Source organism: Neodiprion lecontei, chromosome 4 (assembly GCF_021901455.1).
Source record: "Neodiprion lecontei isolate iyNeoLeco1 chromosome 4, iyNeoLeco1.1, whole genome shotgun sequence".
NCBI lineage: Eukaryota > Metazoa > Arthropoda > Insecta > Hymenoptera > Diprionidae > Neodiprion > Neodiprion lecontei.
In genome coordinates, this window is record NC_060263.1 from 2,905,061 (window position 1) to 2,933,034 (window position 27,974).

At 37.8% G+C, this 27,974-nt stretch overlaps 4 protein-coding genes across 13 annotated transcripts; 2 read left to right on the forward strand and 2 right to left on the reverse strand.

The window, feature by feature from the left end:
• Positions 1-335: 335 nt before the first annotated feature.
• LOC107226070 (lutropin-choriogonadotropic hormone receptor) lies at positions 336-6,004 on the reverse strand. 2 transcript variants are annotated; one of them, XM_046737349.1, is made up of 14 exons: positions 4,754-6,004; positions 4,169-4,420; positions 3,984-4,058; positions 3,842-3,916; positions 3,597-3,674; positions 3,422-3,493; positions 3,247-3,315; positions 3,067-3,135; positions 2,833-2,907; positions 2,546-2,756; positions 2,200-2,448; positions 1,891-2,098; positions 1,229-1,454; positions 336-1,157 (listed from the first exon to the last, which is right to left on the reverse strand). In XM_046737349.1, the coding sequence occupies exons 1-14, from the start codon at positions 4,789-4,791 to the stop codon at positions 572-574; spliced, it is 2,283 nt and encodes a 760-aa protein (XP_046593305.1). In that variant the 5' UTR covers positions 4,792-6,004; the 3' UTR covers positions 336-571. The 2 variants fall into 2 exon arrangements, with proteins under 2 accessions (XP_046593305.1, XP_015522240.2); XM_015666754.2 differs by having other exon boundaries at positions 2,185-2,448; positions 4,754-5,999.
• Positions 6,005-6,051: 47 nt separating this feature from the next.
• LOC107226075 (dual specificity protein phosphatase 23-like) lies at positions 6,052-7,003 on the forward strand. Of its 3 annotated transcripts, none has more exons than XM_046737376.1 (3): positions 6,052-6,283; positions 6,360-6,589; positions 6,806-7,003. In XM_046737376.1, the coding sequence occupies exons 1-3, from the start codon at positions 6,229-6,231 to the stop codon at positions 7,001-7,003; spliced, it is 483 nt and encodes a 160-aa protein (XP_046593332.1). In that variant the 5' UTR covers positions 6,052-6,228. The 3 variants fall into 3 exon arrangements, with proteins under 3 accessions (XP_046593332.1, XP_015522246.1, XP_046593333.1); XM_015666760.2 differs by having other exon boundaries at positions 6,812-7,003; XM_046737377.1 differs by having other exon boundaries at positions 6,378-6,589.
• Positions 7,004-7,106: 103 nt separating this feature from the next.
• Positions 7,107-27,908, reverse strand: LOC107226071 (transcription factor IIIB 90 kDa subunit). 2 transcript variants are annotated; one of them, XM_015666755.2, is made up of 17 exons: positions 27,691-27,908; positions 26,869-27,079; positions 26,561-26,645; positions 26,338-26,474; positions 26,053-26,157; positions 10,888-11,037; positions 10,438-10,531; positions 10,230-10,362; positions 9,891-9,987; positions 9,508-9,693; positions 9,264-9,352; positions 9,048-9,180; positions 8,746-8,853; positions 8,474-8,663; positions 8,126-8,337; positions 7,832-7,990; positions 7,107-7,715 (listed from the first exon to the last, which is right to left on the reverse strand). In XM_015666755.2, the coding sequence occupies exons 2-16, from the start codon at positions 27,077-27,079 to the stop codon at positions 7,854-7,856; spliced, it is 2,067 nt and encodes a 688-aa protein (XP_015522241.2). In that variant the 5' UTR covers positions 27,691-27,908; the 3' UTR covers positions 7,107-7,715; positions 7,832-7,853. The 2 variants fall into 2 exon arrangements, with proteins under 2 accessions (XP_015522241.2, XP_046593306.1); XM_046737350.1 differs by lacking the exon at positions 10,888-11,037.
• On the forward strand, positions 12,781-25,268 carry LOC107226072 (BTB/POZ domain-containing protein 6-B). Of its 6 annotated transcripts, none has more exons than XM_046737357.1 (8): positions 12,781-12,997; positions 15,729-16,338; positions 19,912-20,193; positions 20,309-20,456; positions 20,611-20,827; positions 22,665-22,851; positions 23,151-23,329; positions 24,164-25,268. In XM_046737357.1, the coding sequence occupies exons 2-8, from the start codon at positions 16,056-16,058 to the stop codon at positions 24,626-24,628; spliced, it is 1,761 nt and encodes a 586-aa protein (XP_046593313.1). In that variant the 5' UTR covers positions 12,781-12,997; positions 15,729-16,055; the 3' UTR covers positions 24,629-25,268. The 6 variants fall into 6 exon arrangements, with proteins under 6 accessions (XP_046593313.1, XP_046593315.1, XP_046593314.1 ...); XM_046737359.1 differs by lacking the exon at positions 12,781-12,997 and adding an exon at positions 13,246-13,264; XM_046737358.1 differs by lacking the exon at positions 12,781-12,997 and adding an exon at positions 13,273-15,014.
• Positions 27,909-27,974: the final 66 nt, after the last annotated feature.

The window sequence follows — 27,974 nt, forward strand, 5'->3', positions numbered from 1 at the left end:
TATCGTTAGTCGTAAGATTTTGCTTTCATAGAGGCCGATATGCATTTGAACAGTGCTGTAAAAATAGTTATGTAGATTTTTCATTCTTATTTCTCTGCAAAAATACTGGTGTAACGGGTCGGTTCATGTATGCGGATGCACCGCGTGGGTAATCCATAGACCAAGGTAATCAACATGCGGTAAATCCGCCTGTGTGTAGGCATTTCACGTTACTTTTTATGCCTAACATTTGTTGCCTGTTCACAGGAGGATTTACTATTCTCCGTTCTGTCTGGTGCGCATACAAAAGAAAAAAACCGTGAACGAAAATGTACACAACGAAAACATGTGTTTTTTAATTTACATACAATATACATAGCTGTAGTAATCCATTATCGTTAAATATTGGTATATCAACGAAAACAGATAGAAATTGGAGAAGGTGGGAGGAGCACGAATAATAAATAAATATACTCAGGCATCGCATTTGCGTTACACATAATTAACTAGGTATTCAATAAAATAATTCTAAGATCTTACAGTAAGCTGAGACAAACGACTTGTGCCGTATACCGACAATTACCAACGGTTTTTACTTTTCGACTTTGCTAGGTATAATATGATTACCATTTTGCATCGTCAAGCTGTTGCTAGAATTTTTTTGCGTATCGTTCGGTGCGCTATTGTCCCTTGTATTGGGATTGCCTCGACGATTCGTCAACGGCAATCCGAACGCTGCAAAATTGTACTGCGCCGCCCTGCTTTTGCACATACCGCACTGTGTAAGAAGAGCGAAAAAGTCACGTCGATACTGATGCGTGAGGAAGGCGTAAAGGTAAGGATTTACGCAACTGTTGAACGGATAAAAAAATACGACGAGGATCTTTATATAAGTCAGCGGGATTACTGGTTCGCGGGAAATAAGCGTGGTAAAACTAAAGAAGGCTATCGGTGCCCAGCAGGCAAAGTCCGCGAATATTAGAATGGCCATCCTTCTGGCAATGGTCGCATCCGAATGATCCATCGACGTCACCGAGGTACGTCGGCCAACCCTTATTGACGAGTACATCAAACCGTAACAAGCTACGATCATTACGAAGGCAATAACAGTGAAGGCGAACAGTATTATAAGATACAAGAGATCGATCGTGTTCATGTGCTCGAGGGGCAGGCATATGCTGTGAAAATGAATTATAAATATAATTGACATAATGAGAAATTTATGCAGGTTTCAGCTGGAATAGCTTACCTTGTTGTTGAGTATCTGGAAACTCCGAAGATGGGAAGGAGTGCCATAATACAAGCGTAAGACCAGCCGGCGGCCATGATTTTCACGCAAGTCCTCAATCTGAGTCGCCGGTTCAGTATCGCGAAGTTAATCGTGTACCACCTCTCCATTGTTATTACTGTCAATGTGAATATACTTAATTCCGTAGAAAATACAGCCAGGAACCCAGCGATTTGACAGCCTAGTCCTGCAGGGGGAAATATCATAATTGAAAAATCAGATGCCTTTTGGTATGCGGTGCAACTGTATTCGAAATCAGGGTATCACGTACGTAGGTTCCTAGTCTTTGATAACACAGGTCAGCAAAAGTACATTTTTTTTTGTTAGTACCTGTGCAGATAAATAAATTTCGATTTTATATATTTCAGATCCATTGTGAAATGGTAAAATGAATAAACTTTTCGCATTTGATGATTACTAAATCAGAAGAAAATGAAACGCGTTTTATGTTGACGAATATTACATATCCTTAATACGATAATAATACATGGCAGCCTACAAGCGATGTAAAAATGTTTCTAATTTCCAAATAATTACGTCAATTACAAATATATACATGCATAATATTCTAATAAACTTATAATTCGGCAGTTTTACATATAAGAATATGAATAGACTCTTACCTTTTTGCCAGTTGATGGCGTAATTAAAATATGCACCAATGCTGCGCGCATCGCTGTCGGCGATGAGGATTAAATATAACCCCATACAGAGATCGGCGAAAGAGAGATTGCACATGAGGAACTTTGGCACGGTCATCTGAATTTTTGCTATCAAGACAACCAGGACAGCAAAGTTTCCAACAATAGCTAGGATCGCCACAAGCCATATCTACACAGGTGAGAAGAAAATGATGGTTCGGTATAGAGTGCAGTTTAAGCAAATTAGCCTATAACAATGCATCGAGTGATGATTACCGCTACTCTAAGTACCCAGTTGCCCATAATGTCTTCACACGGGTTAAACGCGTCGGGCTTCGGACTGCATTCAACGTTTCTGGAAAACTCTTGGAACTTTGGGCAATCGCTGGTGATTGAAGTAGAAGTAGGTGTGGCGTAGGGTGGTTTCCAGTTTTCATTTTCGAACGGGTTGAAATTTGGAGATCGACGAGAACGAGTGTCCGAGTTTTCATGGCTCGCCGATGCCTCCTGGCATTTTTTATTATGTTCTTCCATGTCCTCCTGTATAAGTAAATATGACGCTCTTGCAAGAGTATACTTTCCGACAGTACCCTCGAGAGTACCTGAAGATCGCATTTTTGTACGATATTTTCCGTACCTGGTATTTTTTATACACGCCCGGATCCTGCAGTTCGGGATACGAAAAAGCGCAGCAGTGATAAGGATAGGTCAGTTTCGCCGTAGTAATGCTTGTAAACGTGATTACCGAGGGAAAGGTCTCGAGGTTTTTCGTATGTTCAATCGATAGGGATTGGATGTTTTCCAGGCCGTTGGTCGGCAGCGCGTTTATTGATGTCTCTGACAAATCCCTGACAATTTATTTTCAACTTTTTAACCCTATTGGATTCTTGTACGTACAACAGTAATATATGATCATCTACTTACAATTCTTTTAAACCTTCGAGTCCGACGAACGCATCCTCGGCAATATGTTTCAACGCTCTATTTCCCTTGAGACGCCTTCAATGAGTACCAAAAATAATTGATGATATAGTTTGTGCGAGCAAGTACATCGGATTTTTCGGCATCAAGCGCGTAATTAACAGGTGAGTAAGATAATATCGCCTTTCGATAATATCATGATTCATTACGTGTGTTTTCTTAAGAATGAATACTTACAAAGTTTTTATTCGAGATCCTTGGAAAGCCTTATTTTCCACAGAAGAGATTTCGTTGTATTCGAGTATCCTGCAACAGAATCGGTGAACTCGGTTTTTACCTTATTCAAACCAATCTCAGAATACAATTACATACCTAAATTTGGTTTAGCTTATTCTAGGGCAATACAAAATTACTTACAATAGATTAATTCCTACATTGGTGCACCGGGTCGCGTTAATGACTTGTATAGCGTTGTGCGCGAAATTCCTAAAATGTGCCAATCAAATTTTTACACACGTACAGTACAAATGAGCCTTGGAATGAAAAAGTGTCAAGTTTCTATGAACAAATGTACGATACCACACATACTTACACAGAACTTAATATACTGTTTGTCAAGGTCCCAAGATACGGCAGAGTGCGCAAACCACTACGCGTAATTGTTCTATAGTATCAAAAAACGTTGGACCCATTACATGTAAACGAATATTGGTATCAGACATACAGTTATATTTTATAAATAATTGAAATTGTAAACGTATATTTACATCATCGTCAAATTAGGAAGTTTTTCCTGGAATACCTTGTCGTCGATCGTAATCAGGTTTGGGGCATCTGAGACATATCTGTAACAATACGAGCGAAGAAATGAATGTTTTACTTTAAATCGAACTCAACATACATGCTATTTAAATAAATATTCCACTCCAAATGCATTTTTTTCTATTCAGTCACCCATATATATAGCATTTATAGATTATTTCAACATCAAAAAGCTCGGAAATATACTTGCATCGTGTGTAACTCATCGGCGTTCCGGAAAACTCCAGGTTCAAACCGATGGAAACGATGTACGCTTTCTAAGCGTCTGAAATAATGATCATTAATCACGTTAGTAAAATAACATCTCCTGTTTATATATCGCCCGTACTTACATTTGCTTCAGACCGCTGATGTAGCTAGTCAAATTGTCCTTTCTCAACACTTCTATTACGTGATTTTTCAGGATTCTGAAAGTCAAAGTAGAAAATGACGAATCGAAAATAGACACTTTTTATTTCAACTATGAGCCGTATAAATATATAAGTCACATAAATGCGGTAATTGTGCGTATAAATACATTTCTGTTATGTTGCAAGTGGAAATGGGAAGGACGGTAATCTGATCGTCATCTTGAAAGATACAAGCTTCCTCGGTGCGGTTTTCATGACGTAGGGCTGATTCCGATACCAAATGTAGTTTTGGAATAGGCAGACCTAATCGTTCGTAATCGAATTTGGACAAATTCAATTTCACGGACGTTTTGTTTTCTCCAATGGATGTAACTGCGATGGTCCACATCAACAACAGAATAAGATGGTGGAGGACACAGCTGAAGTGCCATAGACAAACCAGATTATTACACACTAACATTGTAAGCGATGAAATGGATCGGAACATCCTTAATATTTTACAGGATTTATGATTACACACACGACGTCATCAGCCGTTTTCATTAAAATGCTGTGTACATCGAAATTATGTGAAATGAAAAAAAAAAAAAATTAATCTGAAACTTCTCGAATGCTGATATAAAGGTCACTTAAATTGCTATTTCGCTATGTGCTCCGATAAAATGAAGAAATTTTATACACTACAAAATATTAGATTCGGACATTAAGTGTGTCACTTTAGTTATTTATTATTAATACTATACGTAGCATACCTTAACATTACTGGCGTGTATGTTACCATGCTGACCATCAAGTACAGATTGATCTTGACTCGGTGGATCGTGACACTATAATTATCATCTACTGTTGTACCCTCACTAACGAATTAATTAACTATGCTCCGTCCGAGTGTACATCTCTCCTGGGCGTCACTCAATGGCGTATGTATCTTTACACGCCACATGGTGTGTTATCGAAAATATATATCGAGGCGTAGTTTCCTGACCACAAGTTTATATTCCTTTCTCTTATTCTTGGTAACACGTGACATGTATATATTTATTTAACAGTGTAAAAATTAAATGAAAAATGTTTTGTAACTGTTATACTGACGAATCGTTGTCCAGAGTTACAAAAATTATAGGTACAAATATATTCAACGCAATATTGTCCACAATTTCTCTGTAGAGTAGGAAATTTATTTCACAGTCGGTGTTAACACGCAATGGAAGCAGTTCCTTACCACAGCACCGGAACAGTCTCGACTCACGCTTAGTTATATGGAATTCCATCTATTTATATTAAATATCGAGTTATCGCTATGTGTTCTCACATTCATACTTTGTTACTGTGTCGTAGTTGCTCTTACTGCTGCTACTAAACATGCATGTATATGTACGTATATCATGTATGCGATAACGTACTATCGGGCGTTTTTCTTTTCAACACGGTACTTCGTCACTCCAAAAAAATGTTAATGTACCACACACAACAGACGCATTCTTTGGAACTCGACCAAATCCAATCGAGAGACTGGACTACCGTAACTGCGTTGTGGATGGTAATCCTTTGAGGATGAATCAATCGATTACCGTTAATTATCGGATCCAGAGAAGAATAACCGTGTACACGAAGATATCAAATGTAGCTTATCGTCCACAGCTGTTCCAGTGACCTTTCGACTTGCTGTTGAAATATTTTAGGCATTGCAGATATGCAAAACTCTATTAGTCCGACGTGCGCCTGCACTTTTTACCGTGCTTTTTTCTTACAACCTTCCGAAATCGGTTGAAAACAGTGCCCATGGTCTGGCTTATTACCTGAAAATGTACAGACATCAATGGATGGATAAAATTAATGAATTATCGTAGCCACTTTGCCGCAAAGCAGCAAATCCTATTTTAAAGCTCTAATCTACGCATTGGAGTCGAATGCATATACATGTATAACACCAACATAAGTTATGCGGACTTCTAGTAGCACCATATATTTTTAGCTCTGCGAACCTGCGGGAACCTATTCTAGAATTTCGATGTGAGCGATTAGCCTCGCATTCAGTCCGTACGCATCACTGCGTACTGAATAGATATGCAAGCGCGTCAGTCGGAGGATTATTCAATATAGTCGTTACCGTTTGTAGAAAAATTCCAACGAAATGTGATGAAATGGATCATCGACCAAATCAATGTTTTCCTTGCGTTGTATGTACATACATAATACGGATGAAATATTAGCGTATAGACTTTGAATGAGTAGAGACGACGTTTCTCACGCCCCGTTCAATTTCTCCTGGGTTGTACCGGGTGAGTAAGACATCGTTCAACTTCCGCACTCCCATTCAAAACAACATATGATATCATGCTGCCTGCACGTGTCCAGGTAAGCTTGCTTGTACAGGATGGCCCCAAACTCAAGAAAATATACAGTTCCTGGCGGATAAAGGCATCACGCATTTGGTTACTTTAAGCCGTGAAAGGAGACCCCCGTTTGAAGCTATTCCGATTGGCATGAATTGGACGGAAATTCCAATAGAAGAATTCGAAGCGCCCACCTTGGCAGAAGTTGATAGATTTATGGATATTTGCCGAAGAGCTGAGGTCGACGGCGGCGTGAGTATAAGTTCCGAAAGTATCCGTTTGATCTCACAGTGCTTATAGAATACACTAATAATGCTTCGCAACTTTTAATGTTAAGCTCTTGCAGCTTTGAGATGATTAATCTTGTCGTAGTCGATGATCCTTCGAATGAGCGGGACGTACTCGCGGCTTGAGAATGTGATAATTTTTCTTTGATAAGTAGGGTTTCCACTAAGACCGAATTACAAGTTGCAGGTAGTCTGTGTGCATTGTTATCACGGTCGAGGTCGAACAGGTGTGATGGCTGCCTGTTACTTGGTTAAATTTCAAGATCTTGCACCTGAACGTGCCATTACGAATTTGAGAATGATGCGTCCCGGTAGCATTGAAACCTACGCTCAGGAACGTTTTGTCATAAAATACCACGACGCCTTACGACGCAAGTAGAAATATTAGTTTTGCCTTAAATGTTATAAAAGAGCAGCCTGAAAATGGATCAGATTATTCAAGGATGTCGAAATAGTCATGTACAAGTCGCAGAAGAAGAGTGTAAAATATGAACAATGGTATATTACTCTTTATTTTCTCATTCATTTACCATTCATGTGCCACCGTTTTCCATACACTGTTGGCTAGCACGTATTTGCTGAAAACATTGAAATACTTGTCGAAATAAGTGTGAATATCACGAAAATCAGTCCGATTTCCATCGTTAAATACCGTACCTCCCATTTTGAATTCGCTTTGAATTCGTTGAGATGATAGGTATGAATTCAACTTACATAACGAAAGTTGACCGAATAAATGCATAATTCTTCACCATCTAGACGTATCAAGAAACCGAGTAAATGTCCACAAATTACAATTGTTCACCGACTGGGAATTTGACGTGGTTGTCACGCGTTGTGATGTTGTTCTCCACCTTTCGAACGGTCTGTACAATATTGAATTTTACCAGCCCACTACAGCAATGAGCATTGGAAAAATTCGTTTGTCTCAACTTCAGATAATCAGACCCGACGCTGTTAACGATACACTAATGTCGATTAACCCAATGTAGCGCATGTAAGGCGTGAGATTATTTGCCGAGAGCTCACGTTCATTTTGCGTCAAGATTCATCCATCCTCGGCCTGATGTAGCTCATCAGACGTGCGAACTCTAAAAATGTCCATAAGTAAAAGTATCTGATAACGAAGTCAAAAAGTTATTCTGTAAATTCACGTCACGCTGTCACGTACCGCGATTACATATTTTATATGTATCAAAAGTCTTACGTGTCCGCACTCTGAAAAAAATTCAATAGTCCTCATCTTCGTAGCCATATCCATAATCGTCATCACCGGTATACCGACCCAGCATCTGGCCGACAGACAACTCATCCGCCTCGGCATCTACGTCGGCTTCCTCGTCCACGTAATCCTCATTTTCCCCGACTGGATAGATAAAATATTCCAAATTAATCAAAGTATTTTTAATTTGTTAGTGTCATGTAACACACATCGATTGCTACCATATTGAATTTTATATTTATGCAACAACGGCACGCAGATCGGAATTAAGAGAATTACCAGCATCTGAGGTGAGTTCAGGCCCGACTGGTGTCGAGGGCAAGGCTACCTCAACCTTTGACGGCTCATCCTGAGTGACAATTTCCGTATCGCCAAGCGGAAGCCCAACCTGGACCATTTTCCGCGCACGTTTTGCGTTGACTTTTGGACCTTGAAACTTTCGCGGTTGTATTCCGACCGATTCTTCGACCTTAACACTCGGTGTTTTGTTTCTATAAATACGATATTTATAATATTGTAAATTTATGTAGAATAATGGTCATTGTTAGAATGGGTGGTAATAATAGAGTAACATTTGCATAAGGAATTGTGCGGTCGGCAAAAGGATGAGTATCGAGAATTACGTACGCCCGACTAGGACTGAAAGTTTGACAAGAGTCTTGAGCCGAGGGCGAAGCGGGTACAGGTAAAATCTCTGAATCGTTGCACTGCTCGCCAGTCGTCTGTGCCGGTATCGCGGTGCTCAAGCTCTTAAGTACCTCGTAGTTTATTTTTGAAGATATCCGCTTTTCTTGTAGCATTTTTTCGATTGCTTCACCTGTAAAACACAATTTACTCGCATGAAGTAATTGACAAATATGAGTCGATTAAAAGCACTGCAGTGTGTGGCATAAATTTACCCGCACTATTTGCTGGTCCCTGATTCTTCTGCTTACGCGGAGCTGTTCGTCTGCGCTTTTTTTCCGGTTTCCCTTCCTCCTTCTCCTTCTGACGCTTCTCTTCCTTTTCTATCATACAAATTACCGATTAAACTTCAGTAGCCATTCAACTCTAAGTTCGTTGGTCTCTCGCATTCTCTTCGAACAGGTATACGGTAATCATATAGTGAGCATTGTCCAAAATTTGGGGATTGCAACTGAGCACAAATATGTAAGTAGGTATACCCCAGACTTGATTTTCTGATAATCCGTTTCTTTATTACCTTTTTGCTGTTCAAGGTACTCCGCGTTCACCTTATTCCACAATGTCCCTTTATATCGCGACTCTTTTTCAGACATAATGTAGCTATCCAATTCGTCATCATCGATGCCTGACATGTCAATTTCCAGTGAACCCTGAATCGGTAAATCCACGAATCGTATAAGAGCCATTACTCGTAAGGATTCAGAAATTGTGTTATACGATACCTCGAACTCACGTTTTCGTAAATCGAGACGTCCTTTTCTTTCGGGGCGTTGCTTCTGTCGTCCAACGAAGATGCTAATCCCATGGAAGCAATGTCTGGGCCTAAGAATTTTTTTTTAACAATATATAATCTGTTGACCGGAAATGGTGCGAATTATCAATAATCGTAATTAATATATATCCGGAAATGCATCCCGATATGCTCGATTTTGCATAATTATTTCAAACCTGTTTTGAATCAAGGCAAGCAATCTTACCCAAGCCCATGGCCAAATACTCCGAAGAACAAGGAACTGCACCGGAATCGACGATGGGTGGAGGATCGTCGTGATCTTCAGCAGTGTTTCCGGAACTCTCGACCATCCCAGTCAAGCAGTCCTGTATAATGTTCAAATTGCTCTCTCTTATAAACCTGTCAGCGTCTAGTTCTTCTGGATTTGACGCTGAAGAATAAAAATACCGGAGGTTAAGTTTTAACATGCAATTTAAACAGTGAATTGCAACTGTTACCATATTACAATGATTCATATTGTTATTAATGTTGAGAACGGAAAGTAGTCGCAAAAATATGTACAGGATAAGAGTACGATTAGAAATAAAAATAAATGGGTATAAAGCTGAAACATATCTATCACATTACCATCTTTCTTTCGTCTTGCTTTCCCAGATTTTTGTTCCTCCAGCTGCTTGTCAATTTCGGATTGGAGCTCGTTGAACTCGTTGGACATTTTTTCCAACTAGATGAAATATCAACAGAATAAATCGTCAACGATAATAGTAAAGATTACGATAATAATAGTGATCATTGGAGTAAAGAACGTTTTGAAAAAATTCTGGATATCATGAAAATCGACGTATACACGAAGTATTCATGTCAAGAAGTGAATGCGAGAAAGATGGAACGAAGTGCAAAGGAATTTTTCAGATCGACAACTGGAATCATATATTAATCCGATGTGTAAATTTAAGGTGACGATACCTTCTGTAGACGTTCCCGGTCCTTTTTCCTAGCCGCTTTGAAGGCGGGTGGATCCTGTTCTTCCTCCAGGTCGACCGTCATGAATTCTTCAAGTGTCAAAGCACTGGATGGAGTATCTCCGAATTCTATCAGCCTGCAGTAATAAACATAAGAATTATACCTACAATATTACAGGCGGTTAAACGTACGTGGGTTGTATAAAATTTACCTTTTTCGTAACGTCGACTCGTGTACTTTGACAATTTTTATAATGTCACCCGGGGATCTATTGAACTCGTGGAGTCGTGCAGCCATAAGCAGTGCTGTAATTCAAGGATTAATAAAAAAAAAAAAGTTTTAAAAGATGAAAAAATTCATAGTTGACTTGTGAAGAAACCAAAGTGGAATAAATAAACCGCAAAATATGATCAAACAGTAAAACGAGAAAACTCGATGACCCCGAACTTTGTTCCCCCACGATTACTGAACACGTATCAAACGTCTGAAATATTCTGTAGGCTGCCGGAAGTCTGAGCCTGACTTGGTACTAAATATACATGGCTGAGCACTGTATAATGCGATTTAATGTAATGTAAGCAGTGATGATGCAAAGGTGTGCATCATGCACACAGTGCCACACAGGTATAATTAGGAAGATGAGGAAGTCCCTTGAACTTACCGGCGCCGCATAAACCGGAAGGTCTCCGACCGCTGTGAATACTATCTCTTTTCATTCTTTGCACGACCCTGAGTGCCGTCATCGAAACCTCGTGACTTTTTTCGCCAAACTCAAGTTTATTTGCAAACCGCATGATGTAGAGGCAAGGATCTAAAATAAAAGGCCGTTCGAATATATGATGTACATAAAATGCATGAAGATGATAAGCCTGCAAATAAACTTGTAAATGATAAATTGTTTAGTATGCAATTTCCTTCATATCTCATTGGCAAACATTCGATTACTGCGGAGCTCTGTCGCCTTCTAAATATAATCACGAATTACGTGTTATCATTTTTAACGTACATGTATAATTCATAAATCCATTGATGGAAGTAATAGATAGGAAAAATCGAACGCTTCGATTTCGTGGGTTTTTTATTCGTGTGGGCGAGTTGATGAATTTCAAATTTTAACGCGTTCTTGGTCATTCTATACTACGCCGTAAGTAGAACACAGTGAATTACTGAAAGTGAAGGCGCGGACTTTCGCTATGGCACTAACAGATCTCGGACGAAAGTTTATTATAAACTCTTATCTTTTGCCAACTATAAGCGTGCTAATACACCGGCTATTACAGGCACAGGTATTTAAAGTGTGGAAATCTTAATGTACATTCCTGCGCAGAGTGCAATATTATTGCATAAATAAATTTCATTTGTTACACTTACTACAATATCATAGTAAAATCGGTATCGTTACGAATAACGATTTAAAATATTATTACCATTACTAAAAAACGTGTTAAAAATATTTTATAAAAATTCCAACATGTTAAATACGGTTGTTCGATTGACTAAATTTTTTTTCACCCGAATAATGTCTTAATTAACGTCGAGTTCTCATCGCAGTAGCATCAAATTATCGAAATACATAGTTAAAAAAATATATCGTACGAGTGACCATAATTAAAAAGAATAACGAAACATGCCAGTTTTTTTTTCTTTGTGTTTTTTTCATTACAGCTAGAAAACTCATTTGCATTTTTTATCCTCAATAAAATTTTCCGATAGTAAGACAAATATAAACGTTAATTTTCTTCACCTTGCACTGTTATTATAGATCGGATGAATTCATTTGGCAACCAATAATAAATGTATATCTATGCATGTACGATGACTTTCAATGATAATTAGGCAACGTAAATATTCCTCCCCCCCCCCGACAAACTTTTATATATAAGAGGTACATATTTATAAGTTGTCGACCAATCGATGTGAAAGTAAATTTTGTCTTATACGTTTATATCTTCCGTTTAGTAACAAAGGACAAACCGAGCAAAGTTTATTGAATTTAGTACATATATGTATATATAATATATACACAGGAGAGAGCCAAACTTTTTGTAATATACAAGAAAATGAATTTCCATTAAATGTTATTATACCTCACGAGATATAAGCTATAATGGTACCTATTACAATTTTACGCATTGCCAGTCGAAATCTCTCCTCTCACATTTCATCATCGGTTGAACGAGTATATGTATATATAAGTATAGGTATTTATTACGCTCGGCAGACGTCGGATTTTCCGCGGCAAAAAACGACAGAATACGACATTGTTTACAATAATGTTGTCACTGTTGAGACACGTGACCATAAGTGATTAGCGAGTACAACGATTGGGGAGGGGGTCGGGAGGGGGCAAAGAGGGGGCAAGTAGTCGAGGGAAGGGTGGCAAATGGAGAGAAAGATGAAAAATGAGAGAGATAGATAAATAGAGAGGTAGATAGAGAGAGAGATGGTGAGAGAAGGGGGGAGGAGATGAAAAGGCAGAAAAAACTAGTGGAAGGTGGGGAGAAAATCCCGAAGACCTCGGTAAAGGCTTGGGGGTATCGGGGCAGCGGTTGGTAGCGGCATAGTGTAAAGACGTGTAAAAGTGTTGCCGGAGCCAAAGAACGCGGCGGTGTGCATGGGCAAACTAGTGTCAACTCGCGGTGATTTCGTAGCAAGGAATAAATTACACGGATACATGAAGTTTACGGGGCCAACAGTATACGAAACATTATTTAAACTGCGGATAAGTTTACCTAGAGTTCTTATTTTCTAACAACGAAAGTGCAAACAAAGTAATTGTTACTGTTTTATTTGCTTTTCTTTATTTATTTATATATTTTTTTTTTTTTTCTGGTGCTCAATGAACGTGATACATGTGTGTGTGTGTGTGTGTGTGTATATATATATTTTATTATGTTTTTTTACATCGTCGTTTAAAATTTTCACCATGCGATAATGGAGAATAGGAATTTTTTATAATTCAAACCATTGAAGTAACAAAAATCGATTGGACAGGTTTTGTGTCCGATTTATTATGATGCGATAAGTATTATATAATGGTACAGATTGTGTGACTGTATCAGAAATGATAATATATGGTATAATAACTCTGACTGTTAAACGAGAATATGATACGATAGGTGTACTTGCTATAATATGATATCAATGATGTACGATGTAAAGGCGAAAGCACATTGCACGTAGATTACACTTACATGCACTCGTTAACAATGTGCCTCGGTTTCGTTATCTTTCTGCGTTATACATATAATATATATGTAAGCAATCGTGAGTTGGGTTAGAGAGGGTCAGCCTATTATTTTGTCGAATGGAATCTTCAGCAGCGAACCTTTGATCATTCATACTGTAACGATGTTATGCTTTGCGCATAAATACGCCAGTGTAATATTTTTTTTTATAAGCGTATACAACATTGCATCGTATTTTGTGTATTATAGTCGTGTTGATGGAAATTCTTCGAGTTGATGCCGATGAGACGCAAAAAAAAAAAGAAAGAAACAAAAAAAATAAATAAATAAAACCTGAAAACTTAGAAAGCTTAGAATCAAATTGAGTTTCAACGAATTATAAAATGCCGCCTGATTTTATTTTAAATGAATTTCGCAACGTGGATCAACTATATCGATTAGTTTCTTATGAAACGTATAATAGTACAGTAAAAGACGTTCGTGTATTTTTGATTTTATTGAAAATTTTTACCTAGCAACAACGGTCTTGCGGAATTTTTTTTTTTTACATTTTTCGTCTCAACCGGTCCAAACACACTAAATTATTTTTCAAAATTTCAATACGTTGTTTTCAGTTTTAAACCCAAAATGCCCTATATATCGCGTAATACAGATGAAATACGACAGTTGAATTTTTAGCAATAACATATCGAAGGAATATTGGTTGAAATTTTTTTTTTCTTTTTTCCATACGCGAAATCTAATCAAAATACTGCTTTCAACACCATGATTCAACGGAAAACCTTGACCGACGGAGTGACGTACAAGTTAGGCTGGCCGATCGCCTTGAAATTCAATTATCCTTCATACCGATGCGATTTATGAATAAAGTTCGCTTCTTATCTGTTGAGTAAAAACTTGACGAAGCTGTTTAAATATTATCAGTAGACGAATCTTTTTTCATGGATACTTCCTTATATACTGATATTCGTGAAAAACAGCCGTATATAGGTATAATAATTATACTCATTTTACCGCGCATTATTATAGACCGTATGATTGTTTTCATGAATTCGACGGCAATAACATAAGGATAATAATAATCATCCTCATTGCCATCACGATGAAGTAAAATAAAAAAAAAAAATAAAAAAAAAATAAATAAGAATAAACGATGGAAGAAAAGAATTGAAACAAAAAATGAGAGAAAAGTCATCCTCCAATACGCAAAACGTGACTCCGAGATGAGGCTGAAGTTAGTAACGTTAACGGAACGAAACATTGGGGTAGAAAAATTACTACTTTGCATATTCATAGTGACTTTGAAGTAGCTAAGTTTTTGAGAATGTGAATAAGTTTTATCTTATTATGTTTTACAGCATTTCGGACACCCGTGGAATTGTGAAGTAACGATTTTTCCGAAAAATAAATCATTGCAATAACGTTACTAACTTCAGCGTCGTACTACGAGGAGGGGGGGAAAGCGAAGATTCCGCGAAACAATGTTGCGCAATTTATCCACGATCAGAAACTGAGAGACGCGCATTGCCGAGGCCAAAAACAATATTATTATCACCGTCGTCACTCGACGTTGGCCAAACACTATGGGAATAATGAAAAGGTACGAGCGGGTATTATAGCCGTGTTACATTTGAAAGGCGACGTGAATTTTCAAATGTGTTTGTTCGTTGTAGGTTTTTCCACAATATTAACAAATCCCCATTAACTTAATTAGAAAGGAGACAAAATCGATTTATAATTACTTGTCAAAAGATGAGAATAAAATGTTTCAGCTGTTATTGAGTTCCACTAACGATTTGATCCAAGGTGATAAAATTACTAACAATAAATATAACGTTCGATTGGAGAAAGGATATAGCAGTGTTTAATGTCGCGTATTATTTGAAACCCTGATTCGTATACAGGGATAAGGATTGCCTATGAAAGAATAAAAACGTACAATATATCGTGAAGAAAACCCATTTACCGACAGCGCAGTAAGCTTCTTAAATTAAATGCAAGTCCAAGTTTGCGAAAAACGAATCAAATCAGACAACAAAATCGCAAAACAAAGTGTCGCGAGGTTCAAGTGGGGTGGGAGGGCCGCCGGCAACGTTAGGGAAAGGTGGCTGTGCCGTCACGGTGTTGCAACACTAAACTGCATACCTTGTACACGTGAATGTGTATACAGTTACATACATACGTACCTACAGCTGGTAACATTGTTAGGCAATGGAAGAAACAAATGTTATAATTCTACCTATATTCTGATATAGTAATGTCAAATTTCATACACGACGAGATGACTGCAATTGTATTTTATACTTGATTATAGATAAAGACTGTGCTCGGTGAAGAGATCGGAAACTTGTGATAATAATGAAAGAGGTGAATTTTCGTTTAACCGTTAGACAATTGAGAAGCGAATAAAATCGTCAAACAACTGTTGCATTATCGCAAGCGAGAGTAACAATGAAACGTGAAAACGATCCCGTGCCGATCGGTAGCGTAGGAAACTGCGATTCTACGATTTTCTGCGAATGATGCGACAAGAAAGAAAGAAAAATCACCCTGAGGTGGCTGGATGATAAAAGTAAGAACGTGAGTAATTGAGTAAAAAGGAAGAAAAAGCAGGCGAGAGGGCGAACGGAGGCTACTTGATATGAAAATGTTGGTGCGCGACGTCGTGAGTGAGATCAGTTCGCGTATCGGACTGGGAATAGTTCCTGGATGCGAGCAGAACGGCCTCCACAGAGGAATAGCAAATTTGGCGGCTCTGATCCTCGAAGAGGAGGAAACATCCGGGTCCCCGGATGAAAGAAGATTCCAACTGGAGTCGGCAACGATTGAAGAAAATCACGCGATAGTCGGTGCCGAAGACAGGATACCCATGGTCAGCCAAAACTACGGAAGTCTTCGTAGAAGGGGCCTAAATAGACGCGGAGGTAAAAGTTGAAAAATTTAAGAAGGCTGGAGTTATTAACGTTAACGTAACGAAACATCATGGAAAAAAACAGTTGTTATACAATTTTAGGACGACTTTTACGGAGTTGATCTTTCGAAATGTGAACCGGTTTTCTTGGTTATTATTTATTTGCTGAATTTGAGGACATTCTAAAGTTCGAACTGCACACGCATCGTTAAAGTAACGTTACTAACTTTAGTCTTATAAAATTTCATCCTGTGCTTACATGTAACAATTATAGATCATGGTACACAGGCGTTTTTGAAGAAGCAACAAATTCTTTGTCAGGGTATATGTACAGTATTTTATACACCTTAAGAGATCGTGCAACAACAAATTGTAGACACTATAATTATTACAGAACGCTTTCGAACCGATTTAATGTATGACAAGTACAATGAAACCCTGGGACCAAGGTAACCGAGCATCTATATCACGAGACGCGGTCAATTTGGCCATTGAGCTAAAAATAATCGATTCATCGATTAATCGAGTCCAACAAAGTTATCGAACACGTTTCCATTCGATCGGTGAAAATGACATAAATCGATACTGTACTGCGTCGTTCATGGGAGTGAAAAACAAAAATAATCGAGTCGGTCGATTAATCGAGTTTGAAAAATAATCGATTATACTCGATTGATCGGGAAATAGTAATCGATTATTTTTGGTAATTCTTATGATACGCATACAAAGCGCATCCACGCACGACCGGTATTCTCGTATTTAACCTTTCTGTCGAGCACTCCACGTGCGCCCGTGGCACGTCTGCAGACAGAACATGATTGCACGTTACGTAACCGCTTGGGACATACCTGTAATACGCATGTATAGGTATAACGCACTGAGGTGAAAAACGAATGAAACGATATTATGTGTGCAGAGGTATTACAATGTGGCGTGAGCCAAAGAGAACGCTGCACGTGGTTTATCCGCCACTGACAATTATTGCGTATACTATACTGTACTACAGTAATTGCAAATGGGGTCGATTGAGGTGTAGATTTCACGGTTATGATGTGAGGCATAATTTTCATTTGCACTTTTTTCTTGTGTTTTTATTATTTCTGTTTTGTCTTCGTTGGTTTTGAACCAACAGGTGAACGTGAGGAAACTGCATTTGTATGAATATTTGTAAAAAAAATTGATATCGACTTTTATTTTTTTTAAAAGAAGTACATTTGCACTTTATGCACGAGCATCTTAAGAGTGGAATTCTGCGCATTTTCGATGCGAAGATAAACTATACGACGAGACTGATGTGCGCATGTGTGTGATGGTACTATAAGGTACATACAAAGGGAGAGGCTCCGAGTAGCGAACTGGCGGAGATCGAAAAACGGAGTTGCGCACGTTGAATTATAGGTGTATTATATCGACCGTTGCCGCCTGCGGCAGGACGGGTTGTCTAGTTGGTTTGTCGCCAGTTCAACAGTCTAGAATAGCCCTCGAGTTTGTACAAATCGTTTTCACGCTGAATGTTTCATTGGGGTATATGATAATACAGATAAATACGAAAGACTAAAGTACAAGGATACTGCACAGAGTATATAAAGAAGTTTCGACAAAATGGCGATGTCTAATTTATATTCAAAAATTGCTCCAAAGCCGGTGAAACGTTTCCAGGATAATATATCCGTAACACAGACAAATGCCTGGGTGAACGGTGAGTGCCGCACATACATCACATACCTCTAACTGGTGTAAAATAAGCAAGTAGTAAATGACGGTCGTGTTGATCACAGAATTCTAGCAAGTAACGATTTTTTCCCCAGTTTACGAATTTGTTCAAACGTAATCAAAAATATCGGAACCAACTGATTCCGTTCTGGTTCACGCCAAACGCGATGCGTAATAACTTACGCTTACGCACACATATTTGTGCAAGCTCCGTATTGCGTCGGACCGCAAAACACCGATGCAAGGAGGGTTGCCTCGGTACCGGCTGAACCACAGCGATCTTAATCACTCTCAAGTTTGAAACGTTATTGTAATGATGCATCTTTGGCAAAAGTCGTTACATGTTGCAACATTAGGATTACTTTAGATTTGGTAAACTGTTAATACAGCATAAACAAACCTATATTTTGTAAATTTCAACTTCTTCAGGGGGTATTCTAAAGGTGCAGAATAGTAATTTTTCTCTCAACGTTTAGGTACATTAACGTTACTGCTTCAGCCGAGTCGATTCGAAACCTCAGTTTCTCTGTTACCGACCGATACAACTTAATAGCATTGCCGGTTAGGGGTACTGACGTGACGTTACATTTATGCTCCGTATTATTCACGGCTCCCGCAAAGAATCGTTCAGCAGCGGTTCCCTAATGCGTGACGCACGCACAAACACACGCATGCCCCTTTCGACTGGTTAATGATGTCACGAAACGCGTTGGTGTGTGAAGCGGTACTGATGGCGGCGACCGACGGCGATTTCAGTGTTTTCTAATTCCCCCGTACGACCGACCGACTCTCTTCTGTCGATTCGAGTGTATAACGACCAGCAGCAGATTTCTCATTTCTTTCGCAACACGATGTCGTTTTCAAAAACGTACGAATACAGCAACTGCTGGACATACTAAAGTAATAAATAAATATAAAAATAAAAAAAAAAAGATATCGGCAAGAACGTATACAAAATAATGTATACTGACGGTAATTATAAAATTTCCTTCCACTACGTTCGTAATCGAAGGGAGTAGGCAGTGTTTGTTTATTTATTTATTTATTTTTTTTTCGATATAAACTCCGTCAATCATCATTTTGCATTACTTCCTGTTTTCAACTCTCTGTTTGTGCATGTCGTTTCAGATAGATCTCGCATACTACCGCTGTTTGTATAGTTCACTTTTCGGGTATTAATTTCCTTCTTTACACGGGATATAATTCTAAATTTCTACTGTACCATGTATTATAACCTTAATCTAGCACAACTGGTTGTGTATAGTGTGTATGCGTTGTTCGTTCCATTGGTTCGCTCGATCACTTCTAGGAACTTGTGACAGAAGAGCAAAAAAAACTCTACGCCTTCAGAGTTGGTTATTTAACCATCTAAATACCTATCGCTTCATCGAGCAGTCGACGTTTGCATAATTAATGAGCGAAATATGACGTGACAAACTGCTACTGTACTAGGTTTAGAATTGATTACCATTGAATACGGAACTCCGACCTGTCCATGACCCACAGTTTGCCTTTGTACAATTCACTGACTCGTAAAATTACAGGATTACACCTCACAAGTTTTCTTTCTTTCTGTTTTTGTTTCTCTAACTTTCACCTTTTCACTCCTCGCTACAATAAATTTGGCACTTGGTTGCAAATCACTACTTGAGTACAACGATCCGTATCCACTGACATGTATTACAAAGGATTGTTTGGAATCAGGGAAATATCAAGTAAATATTAGAAGTATGAGTAATTCAATGTCGAATAATGTTGCGCCGAAATTACCAACTAAATTTGTTAGCAACAAGTTACACTGAGAATTCCGAACTAATGATCGAGGTATAGCATCGGCACAATTACGTCTACTTTTTCCTATATTGTGTTTCAGCCGAGTCGCCAAACAATGTGTCAGGCTCTCCGCCGTCAGTCAGCCCTCTATCGTCTTCGGTGATATTGCAGCGCGAAGGTGCTATCACGCAGCCAGCGAGCACCCCAGCTTCGCCTTTATCCTCTCTTTCTTCCCAAATAACGCAACTAAATCTTCCATCACCGGAAGACTGTACCCAAGATCCGAATTGGCAAGCGACAAAGTCAAGCGTGCGTGAACGCAATGCTGCCATGTTCAACAACCATCTTATGGCAGATGTACAGTTCATCGTTGGAAGTCCGGGTAAATATACAGTTTCATCTCATTGGCACGGATAGCTGATTCAGAGTAATTTTGAAAATTAAGGGTCGCAAAAAGTAAGGAAAGATGGTGTATTGTAACCTGACGACTGTTTCAGGACACACTCAACCCATACCAGCCCACAAATATGTATTAGCCACGGGAAGTTCCGTATTCTATGCCATGTTTTACGGAGGTTTGGCAGAAAATAAAAAAGATATCGAAGTACCTGATGTGGAACCTGCAGCGTTTCTCACTCTACTGAAGTAAGCACAATGAATAATAAACAACTCGATAACTAAATGAGCATATATCTTGTCGGAATAACATCAAACTGTTTTGATGCTTCTGATAAGAAAAATTCCGAGTCGTGCAATAACGAGAAATTTTGAAATGCAATGAGGATAAATATTTTTCAAGGTACATGTACTGCGACGAGATTCAACTGGAGGCAGACACAGTCCTGGCTACTTTGTATGTAGCAAAGAAGTACATTGTCCCTCACCTGGCACGAGCGTGTGTCAATTATTTAGAAACCAGTTTAACCGCCAAGAATGCCTGCCTTCTGTTGAGCCAGTCGCGACTATTCGAAGAGCCAGACCTTATGCAACGCTGCTGGGAAGTTATTGACGCTCAAGTAAGTGAGAATCAGCGGGTTCTGGGATCTCTCAGCTTAAGCGAAAGCGACACCAATAGCTCTGCGGACGATAAAACGAGTTCAGACAACCGATGTGTTTATCGAACTTTTAGTTTCAGCGACGGTGATAATATTTTTCCCAGAAGTCGTTTCGTTGATTTACAGAGTCAGAATGTTTATAAGAATTATAAGCTGAATTCCAGTAATGGATTTTACCAGAGTAATAGGTTTCAAATCGTTCCATACTCGCTTTGTCTTTCAGAAAGTGATTGTTCACCTCCTGAAACGAAATTAAACTATCATCATCCAATATTTTCGCTCAGCCGAACTAGAAGTGAACCATATTTTCCAGATAACAGATTAGGCATTGAAGTCACAGAGAACGTAACTTATCAAGACATCTATGCTGACGATTACGAAAGTAACGAAAATAATATCAATCTGGATGCGTGCTGCAATAATGATTGCGACGACTATTCTAGACATACATAAAAAAATTTGTTCAACTACTTCCACACAGAATGTTGCAAAGTTTTTTTTTCTTTTCGACGATCACATTTCATATATTGCTAATGCCGACAGTGTGATCATTTTATAAAAATCTCTAAGCGTCAAGTTGAAGATTTTAAACTCAATTTCACTGTACTGAATTGGGTTATATCATTATTGTTACCACAATGCCGATTGGCTGGTGTGTATGAACACCCTTCTGGAGACTCTATCAACCCGTATTTCAAGTTATAGTTGACACCATAAAAGTTGGCCAATTCAAATAGCTAATAGGCATACGCAGCTTATACGTAGATTGAATAAAATTGAACTGAATCAGTGTTGATTAAGAAATTGTGGTACGTTAAGTGTAAATTTGTTGCTCAAAGGTAAATAATACTGTCGATACTGGCAAAGTATATAGACATAGTTATACATATCCAATGAATTGTTATTGAATTAGAGAAGAATTTTGCGCGGACAAAAAGCACAGTGTTGGTTATTCGTTACATTGCTAATATGTATTGCCATAGCCGTCATCAGATGCACACAACGACATAACCAAAGATTATAATGTCCCTTTTCGTACTTGTATCGACTTATATCAGTATGCAAGAGAGAACCGACCAATATGCAACAAAGCTTACTGTTATATTGTATACTGTAGTTAAATATTCAATATATATACATATTGAATATCACTGCCTTGATATGACAAATGAGAATAAATGAATATTGACAAGTTAATTGCCACTTATTATATATGTATATTGTATCTCGTATTCGTGTGCAACAGAGAATCGCGGCACGACAGTCACCTGAGCAACAAGAATCGAATCTTGTATTTTTCGATTTTATCTGGCTGAATCTGTTATGGTGAAAATCTTGATTTTTATTTTTTTTTTACCGAAGACTTCTAAGTTCTGTATCATTTGCGTTCATCGGCCCAATAATTAACTATGTCTCATCGGTTTAATTCTGCGATATTTACTTTCATTTCTTGTACCGATTTTGTAATCTTAGCAAAGAAATTTAACACTCATACGAAACTTTAATTCTAATAGGGAAAACCGAAATCTCGAGATGCGTGCACGAACTGCAGGTTGAATAGCTCATCGCAAAATTACATTATGTAGAATAATTTTTACGATCAAAGTTTATTCCAACCATTGATATTTTGGTATTTTACTACTTCGGTATTGTTGTTATCAGCTAATTTTCACAATGCAATATTTTTCAGAAAAGTCATTAAAATACCAAATGCTTCTAGTATTGACGAAACAAAATATATGATTCGAATGACACAACATGCAATTTTTGAGACATTCCAACAATAATTTGCCTGCAGGCAGAAATGGCCCTGAGGTCGGACGGGTTTGTGGATATAGACATCCACACCCTCGAGTCTGTCCTCTCTCGAGAGACCCTAAACTGCAAGGAGACCCACCTATGGGATGCAGCTCTCAGATGGGCCTCCGCTGAATGCGCTCGCCGTGAACTAGAGGCTACACCCGCCAATCAGAGACGGTTGTTAGGTGAGTTTTATCCCTATTTTTTTTTCAGCCTCTCATCAAATGTACGTACATCTACAGTATGACGGAACGGTGATTACAATAATTTTAAGCACCACAAATATATTATTGTCAAAGTGATAATGATTGATCGTGTTTTCGGCCATTACTTGGCTCACGAATTGCATGAAACTTTTCTGAAACGTTCCATCGCACATCAATACTATGTGTTATGAGCAAATAATTGTTGTTTCTTTTTTTTTTTTTCCCACCTTGCAAAGACCTTTAGCTACGGATGTAAAACTTTTATTTCTTTCTTCTAGGACCTGCCTTAAATTTAATAAGACTCCCGGCTATGAGCTTAGAGGAGTTTGCTAATGGCGTAGCACAAACTGGGATTCTAAACCCACAGGAAACAATAGACATTTTTCTCCATTTCACTGCAAGTAGCAAGCCACAACTTTGTTACCCAATCAAACCTCGACAAGGGCTGAAGACTCAGGTGAATCACAACGTTTTTGGTTTTTGTCCCTAATCTATTTCATGATTTTTTATCAATACTATATTCTCTATTAGTGTTCGCAGATCATATAATTTGCTGGTAGCTGTTACTACTTGTCAGAGAATTTCGAGCGTACCTGTTTTTTTTTTTTTTACTTGATATTCTTCCATTTTCAATTTCTGTATTTCACTTACCACCAAACTTTACCTAACGCCACTCAATTGGCCCTTTTATGAATTTGAGAACAAAGTTGGAACGATATGAAATACATTTTTCTTTCTATGATTGATACTAAACTTGTCAAATGTCTTCAATGCTGCAGACTAACAATTTTTCATTGGTTGTAGACAATTGATATTACCTAGAAGCAATCTATTAACTTTAATAATTATTTCCTCCCAACTGCCACTAACATCTCTAAAAATCATAAATTGAAGTTGGACGTTACAGAGAAGTCTGAATTTTTGTTTGCCTGCTATGCACGCTATCATTATCGCTATTAATATTTTCCTTCGAATCTACTCGCACCCCAATACACGTATAAAGATACTATCAAGAAAACGATAGAATGTTCAAAACGACCTTTGCTGAAAATAATCGATATCATTTCAGAGATTAAGAGCGCTGTGGTTTTCGATTAAATAAATCATTTTAAAATTATGAGAAACTTTCGAATTTTCACATCTTTAAAGCGATAAAAAATTGAATAAAATTCTCTCGCTGCTAAAATCGATACACCCCGAGTTCTATCACTAACAAATATTCGCTCTTATCCTTCTTATATGCCTGACGAATGTAAACGCTATCAAAACACCAATTATTATCTCTTTTCAGGTCTGCCACAGGTTTCAGTCGTGTGCATACAGATCTAATCAATGGCGCTACAGAGGGAGATGCGATTCGATTCAGTTTAGCGTCGATAAGCGAATTTTTGTTGTTGGTTTTGGTTTATACGGAAGTTCATCAGGAGCGGCTGACTATAACGTTAAAATAGAATTGAAAAGATTGGGCCGTGTATTATCGGAAAATAATACGAAATTCTTTTCCGACGGTTCGAGCAATACTTTTCACGTGTACTTCGAAAATCCTATTCAAATAGAACCTGAGTGTTTTTATACCGCAAGCGCAATATTGGACGGTGGTGAACTGAGCTACTTTGGTCAAGAAGGGATGTCGGAAGCAACCATTGGCAGTGTTAATTTTCAATTCCAATGCAGCTCAGAAAGTACAAATGGGACTGGAGTTCAGGGAGGTCAAATTCCTGAACTTATATTTTATGGACCCCCTACAGATGATTGACGTAACTTTATCCCAGAGACAATGGTGTAATTACCCGTTGCAATAACTATCAATAATGTTTCTCACTAATGGTTTTACCGCTCCCATTTCCTATTGACACTGCGCTGAGGGGAGCTGTTGAATATCGGACATTGATATTACATCCCATATTTATTATGTATAAAAGTTATTCTCACTTTACTTATTGCAGTGAAAATAACAATTATGAGTAAAATTATAATTACACATGGAGATAGACCACCGCTAAGATAATATTATCCCAGATTTAGTTTTCGTCACTTTTATAAAGTGTAAAATAGTGTAGCTTGTTAGGAAATATCATTCTCACGATTTCATTGTTAAATTTAAAATATTAAATACTGGAGAAAAAAAATGTTATTTTATCGAATTCTTTATTCACGGCAACGGTATCAAATAATATTATCAACTTGTAATTTCAAATGTGAAATAGAAGAGAACAGAGAAAATTTCAATTTTTCTTCACCTTTTAAGCAACGCACAAGTCATGACAAAAACTATGCTCCTGATTTAGTGTTTTATTACTTTATTCTGAATAAGTTTGTATATGTATATATATACTATATTTATATACACACACACACACACACACACACACACACACACACACACACACACACACATATATATATATATATATATATATATATATATATATATATATATATATATACTATATGTACACACACACACACACACACACACACACACACACACACACACACACACACACACACACATATATATATATATATATATATATATATATCGATGATTCAGTGGTGACAATTTTAATACAATTTTTATTAAATTCGGCACCTAAGCCAAAGTTGGAAAATAGTCAGCACTTACTTGTATAACTATATACTTGGAGTACAACCACTAACATTCATTGTGATAGTCAGATTAAGATTGCACCATGCTATGATATCTTGTCTCGAATAAGATGTAAAAACTATTCACTTTGAACACGTTGTATCGAAGGTTGTAAAATTTCTTACGCAACAAGTGCGAAATCTTCATAGAATTTGACATGTATGAGATATTATAAACTACTAGCCTATTAATAGAAGAGAGGAGAAAAAAGAAAAAATTAAACCCCGTAGATCTCTGTATGAGAAGAATATATAGTTACGTTTTATACGTATCAGCACCTAGGCTGCAGGCACTTTCTTATACTATTCAAATATTGTTGGAATAATGAGTTATATTGTTAGATCTGCTTCTGCCATTTCACGTGTATAGAAATTTATCATTTCTAATATGTAAATTGTTATTTCATACTATAAACACATAAAATATTAAACTCGATGTATCGTTATTCCTACATTTTTCCCCATTTCCATCCAACACATGATAATCACCGAATATAAAAATAAACTATAATGAGATAAGATCAAACTTACCCATTGAAGGAATGTTGATGCATAACGCCTGAGTGAATCTCAAATATGTCCGTCCCAATTCGTAAACGCAAATTTGTAGTACATCGCTAATATCAATTAACATATCTAAATCTGTTATTAAGGAAAAAGATTTTTTCATATCGCAGAGAAGTTTCTAGAAATAATTTTTAATCTTAATAAAATTCATGAGTATCAAATATTTAGATATTCTCAACATTTCGAATGAGTTTACGCAGCTATTCTGCACGAATCATACTTATGATAGGTTTGTTCTGAAAAGGATACGTGCTGTTCCCTCGGTGCGACATGTAATGTAAACGCAAGCTGCATGATTGTGTTCCTGTTTCCGACCCCTGGTTAAATGACGACTCAATGCCATTTTATAAAAATTTACAGCAGTATCGACGCAGTGTTGATTTAACCTAGGTATTGGATAAAGTCGTCACAGATTCATTCAAAGTATATGAATGTATCGATTAGATACTTATTTGCACAAAAATATTCTCACCTTAGCTGAGTACAGAGATTTGTTATGCCTTTCCTCGCATTTTGTATAGTGACTTCCCGAGATTCTTTACCGCTCACATGGTAGGCTACAATTGGCGATAGAATTGCGTTAAACTGTGAGTGTGTATAACGAGATGACAGAATTACTTAAAATTTGTCACTAATTTCACAAGATCACAGGTACGTATCTTCTTAGTTATACACTCGTAATATTGATTAACAGCTCAGTGATATGCATAGCTGAATCTCGGACGAGTGTATTCGCCTGATTCAAGTAACCACGAAAGTAGGCAGAATATTTAGGCATACCTGCACCAAAACTTGTTGCACCGCCGGCACTGTCGCTGGCTACAAACTGGGCAAGCATAATATTCCCAGTCGCAGTTTCCTCGAAAGCTGTTTCGCTGACTATCAGCTGATCCTCGAGGACAGAACCACATTGTGTACAAACTGCGTCTCCGCGTGCTGGATCGGTTTCTATATCCGTAGATCCGCAATTGCGGCACTTGCTGCCCGACATCTGAAACAAAACGACACTGTGATTATTAACAGTTCTCTGGTTAAAATATTATCGACACTTTTACCAAATTTGATATTTGATGTTTATTTAACCAGTAAAGTAAAGTTACACCTGTAAGTAAAATTACAAAGTTAATCATACAGGGATAAATAGGATTATAGGGATTATAAGGCACATAATAATATCTATATTATTATAAATATCAGGTCTCTTTCTCCGATGTCTGTCGGCTCATCATAATTGGTCTTTTTTACGATAATTTTTGGTATTCTTTTCAGCTGAGGTTTCTTATTTCAATAATTAAATACAATAAATGGGAATTTTTCTCGTAAAGAAATCAATTCCAAATGTACGATGAAGTGAAAAATTCAACGAAGCATTGACGTAGCTGTCAAACAAATCAGAATTACAGCTGCGGGGTCAGTTTGGCGCATTGATGAAAATGCAAAATATCAAGACAAATGGAAGTAAATGTGACAGAATTGTAAGGATCGCAATGTCAAATTCATGCTAATTACAGGCATGTATAATTAAGCTTAAACATTCATTGGCAGCTAACCTACAATACAAATAACTGCCTTTGGGTACATTATTATTGTGCAACAGCTAACCTTGAATTAGTGTCGTGCGTTTGACCGTTTATAGGTACGAATGACGCTCGCTGACGCTGTGGATAATCGTTATATTATGAAACCAAAGTGGTGCAGCGAAAGAATCACCGCACGAAGAATTCCGCTGTTGTTATCCGACGAAGCAGTATCACTTCTTGTACATATATCCACTCTACGGTGCTGCGATACTCACACTGACTCACAATCGCAACTCCTACGATAAAATCGACCGTTCAAATCGGCCTTGCCAACCGCCGAAGCGAAATCCGACCGGAAATCCATGG